This window comes from Etheostoma spectabile, chromosome 23 (assembly GCF_008692095.1).
Source record: "Etheostoma spectabile isolate EspeVRDwgs_2016 chromosome 23, UIUC_Espe_1.0, whole genome shotgun sequence".
Classification (NCBI taxonomy): Eukaryota; Metazoa; Chordata; class Actinopteri; order Perciformes; family Percidae; genus Etheostoma; species Etheostoma spectabile.
In genome coordinates, this window is record NC_045755.1 from 3,782,938 (window position 1) to 3,787,226 (window position 4,289).

Genomic DNA, 4,289 nt, shown 5'->3' on the forward strand with positions numbered 1-4,289 from the left:
TTTTCTTTTCCTCCCTGTCAAAAGTCTGTCATCATCATTTCTTTTTGCTCGCTGAATCAATCTTTCCTGCCTTGCAACATCCGGGCTCTCTTAATTCTTCTGTCGTTTCATTATTAATCCGATTTGTCACAGCAGACAGGGAAACCACAGGTGGAACTAATGACATTAACCGTGTCTCTGCTCCGGCGGTTAATGCAGTCTAACACAGCAATTCATAATGTTGTTAGTGACGCCTGTTTGACAGGTCAAAATGTCTGCTGTTAAATGGAGCTTACCCACTGGTAGTACCAGCTCTGCTTGGCTCGACCGCGGTGCCCGCCCTTCCTTTTCCATTGCAGATTTAGGACCGCCTAATGTGTGAGCCAAGCGTGGCTGGTCGTCTTAGCAATGCTGCATGAAACGCAACGCGCACATAGAACGTCAAAGGTGTGTTGTTTTTGATTCTCGGCGTGTTGTGCACAGCCAAACCACAAATTAGTTTCTAAAGAAGCTGGAGACAGCAATAAAAAACAACCGCTGACTAAACTATTTAAACACGGCGTCTGTTGCTAGCAATGATGACTTAGTGATTAGTGACAATTCTCTCCAACCAATCCGTAGTCTGCCGGTTTACACGTCACCTTTTGGTATCGCCTCAGCTCGCTTGGAACCTCGACAGAGGTGGTACTAATTAAAGTACTTGTTAGCAGGTACCAGGGACTTTTTTTCATAACGGAAAACCAAAAAAGGCGAGTAGAGTAGAGACGAGTCAAGCAGGTACCATATAAAGAAAAACGTCAAAAATGGTCACTTCAACTTAACATATTCCAGAGTGGACCCTTTTTTGTTTACAGTGAGTTCTGGGGACAGGAAGATAGCAGATAGTGAGGAGATGTTTTTTTACAGTGTGTTCTGGGGACAGGCAACTAGCAGATATTGAGGAGTTTTTTTTTTACAGTGTGTTCTGGGGACAGGCAACTAGCAGATATTGAGGAGTTTTTTTTTTACAGTGTGTTCTGGGGACAGGCAACTAGCAGATATTGAGGAGTTTTTTTTTTACAGTGCGTTCTGGGGACAGGCAGTTAGCAGATAATGAGGAGATGTTTTCTGTATGTGACAACAAATGTAGCCTAAAACACGAGTGACAGTGCTTAGAGCACCTTTTAAAGCGGAGTTTTGAGCCAAACGCGATTGCTATGCACACTAGTGTTTTTTGCTCCTACAGAAGAACTAATCTCTGTTTAAACTGACACGCCCACATTGCATATCTCATGAAGATTCTTGGTTACACTTTACTTGAAGTTTTCAACATAACAGTGACATTAAACTGTCATGAACGTGTCATAAAACATTATAAACAAGTCATAAACGGTTATGACGTAACGCCTTTTTAGTAAGTGTCATTCGGTTTTGTCATGACAAGTTATGGTTATTGTTAGGGTTAAGGTTCATGTGTTCATGACAGTGTCATGTCACTCTTATGTAGAAAAGTAAAGTGTAACCGATTTTTGTACGTGTGCCAAGCTCTCCTGTAACTTGACTTCATGCCTTCTCTTTTCTGTCGTGTTATATTTTTCCACCTCCAAGATGAGTCTCTCGTCATCCGTGGTGTTGTGGAGGAGACATGTACAATATTGGGGGGTGTCTTTTGGTAAATTGACTGACTACTTTCACTGTATCTTTAGCGGAGCGGAGAGTCGATTCACGCACGCTTCTGGGACGCGTTGCGGTCTGGTGGATAATCAAGCACTGACTTAAATGGCCGCGATTGCTCGCAGGAGGTTGCGGAACACAGCGCAGACACGCCCAGTGGAAAATAGGGCTTAGTCTGACAGAAAGAGACGTCATGACCCAATCAGGCGAAACATTGTTGCCAAAGGTCTCAGTTTTCAGCCGTTTCCAAACCAAAACAGGGTCAGAAGTGTTTTCAGATGTCTCCGGTTTAGAGGCTCTAAAACACCAGAGCAGTGTGAATGCGTGGTGTAAACGTAGTAACGCTTATTTTTTTTTTTTTAACCAAATCAAAAAAATCAAACACTCTCTGGTTCCATCCTTCTCAAATGTGAAGATTTGCTAAAAATGTGTATTTTGAAGAATTGTCTTAGGCTTGAAGAAGTTGTGATGTGGGATTTTGGACTATCTGACATTTTATAGATCAAAGGATGGATGAATTCATTGGAAAAAATAATCCGCAGTTCAGTAGTCTTAAGCATTTCTACCCCCAAATCCCTCTTTTTAAGAATTTATAATCAGAAGATACATATTTAATGGTTTATAAATCATTATAAATTACTCATGAAATATTTATATAGTGCTTTAAATAGGGGACTTGAAGTAAAGTGTTCCGTAATATTAAACAAACTACTGCAACCTATCTGGATCTGGACTGGACCTGGGGATTTATAATAAAGGCACAACTGTACGCTAAGTTGTCCAACGCCACTTTGTACCCTCTTGGAAACTATCCATTGACATGTAATTCTGTATCTTTCTGCAGCTATGTAATGTTTTTTATCATTCGCATTCTGTTTTAGACATTGTGCACGAGAACCTGAAGATGGGCTCAGATGGGGAAAGCGACCAGGCCTCGGGAACGTCTTCAGACGAGGTGCAGTCTCCGACTGGCGTCTGTCTGAGGAACCGCATGCACCGGCGGATCTCCATGGAGGTGAGACGCACGCCCACACACCCACACACCCACACACACGCTATGGCTTCACAATATGAGGAGAATATGCAATGCGCGATAACATTGTTGAATATAGCGACAGCCATAATACTTGCGATGAATGAACAGACATTAAAGTGTACCCAGTACTGCCTTTCTGTTGCTGTTAGTATCTGCTAAAATACAACAAATTGCTGGTTGAATTTAAAACAAATAACAGGAAATAATTTCTAAGATTCTTTTATGAACATTGAATTGACAATAAAAGGCACCACTAAATAAGAACGACGGTTACACTTTAACGTGCAGTTTTCTACGCATACTTTCTTTCAACTAACTCAAAAAATCTCTTGAGTGTCTTTCGCAATACGCTACATAGTATGTATGTAGTATTTGCCAGTTGATATTGCGATGATGATGATAAAAGAAAAAATATACACACACACACATACAGGCACATGCGCACAGCAACTGCAAAAATGGCTTACATGGCGACATTCCACACCTCACCCTTCACCTCCTCTCCTGCTGCTCTGCTTTGCTTTTCACCCCCCTCCTCTTCCTCCTATCCACCTAGGTCTCATGGGAGATCTAATTTGGATGTGTGTGTGTGTGTGTGTGTGTGTGTGTCAGGGCTGTATTTTTGTTTCCTAATGGGCTTTTTCAGTGTCTAAGTGTCATGATATTGATAGCAGTCCCACTCCCTGAGGACCACAGCGGCGGCTGGTTAAGGGATGCGGTGTGATAATCTGTTCTGTAACCACAGAGACTTCTACACGTCAGCCTTGTCCTACGGCTCCACAGCATTCTGGGAAATGAGTCTCCTTTGTTCCTCTTGCGAGGATGTACAGTATATACTGAAGATGTGCCATTCAAAATGAATAAATGAATGAAATCTTTATTTTGAATGATAAAAATATAAAGATATTATATACTGTATGTTTGGGTAAAAATGTGTAAACGAATAACAAAATAGAAAATGTCAACATAACAATTGAGCCGTTCTAAAGGGATAGGTTAAAGGCTTATCAGGTCCTACCCCCAGTCTTCACCACACCTAAATCACAGTTCAACACCTTCCTCACCTCAAGACTTTCTCACCTTATAACATTTTTTCCAATTTTAAATTTTTCAAGTTACACTTTTGTTTGATTGATTTGTTCAGACTGTTCCACATCTAAACACCTGCTCGACATCAGAACATCCGTCCTACTTTGTTATCCTTCCAAATCAAACTAAAAATGATCTTTTATTTGCCGGTGCCATTTTTTTAACTGAAATGTGAAATGATACATTGGCAGACAAAACAAATATTGTATTTGGAGTAGAATCATACTACTGGAAATAATTCAATTCAATTTTATTTACAGTATCAATTCATAACAAGAGTTATCTCAAGGACCACTATACAGATAGACCACACTCCAGAATTACAAGGACCAACAGGTCTAGTAGTCCTCCAGAGCAAGCAACAGGGCGACAGTGGCGAGGAAAAACTTCCTTTTAGGCAAGAAACCTCGTCCGACCAGTCTATTGGTAGGCGGTGTCTGACGGGCCGGTTGGGGTTCGAGTGAAGAGTGGCAATAACAAAAATTGAAAAAATTAGTAGTTTGTAGCAGTTCTTTGTAGTAGTTCATGGCAT

General features: G+C 41.0%; 1 protein-coding gene and 1 long non-coding RNA gene across 2 annotated transcripts in view; one reads left to right on the forward strand and one right to left on the reverse strand.

Moving 5' to 3' along the window:
• Nucleotides 1–4,289, forward strand: part of cdk17 (cyclin dependent kinase 17) — a 57,934-nt gene that overhangs the window by 36,885 nt on the left and 16,760 nt on the right. The window contains exon 4 of the mRNA XM_032504676.1: nucleotides 2,514–2,647. Coding sequence (XP_032360567.1) covers nucleotides 2,514–2,647 — 134 coding nt within the window. The remainder of the gene's footprint in view (nucleotides 1–2,513; nucleotides 2,648–4,289) is intronic.
• The window catches only part of LOC116672821 (uncharacterized), a 16,906-nt gene that overhangs the window by 5,599 nt on the left and 7,018 nt on the right, over nucleotides 1–4,289 (reverse strand). The gene's annotated exons all lie outside the window — the stretch shown is intronic.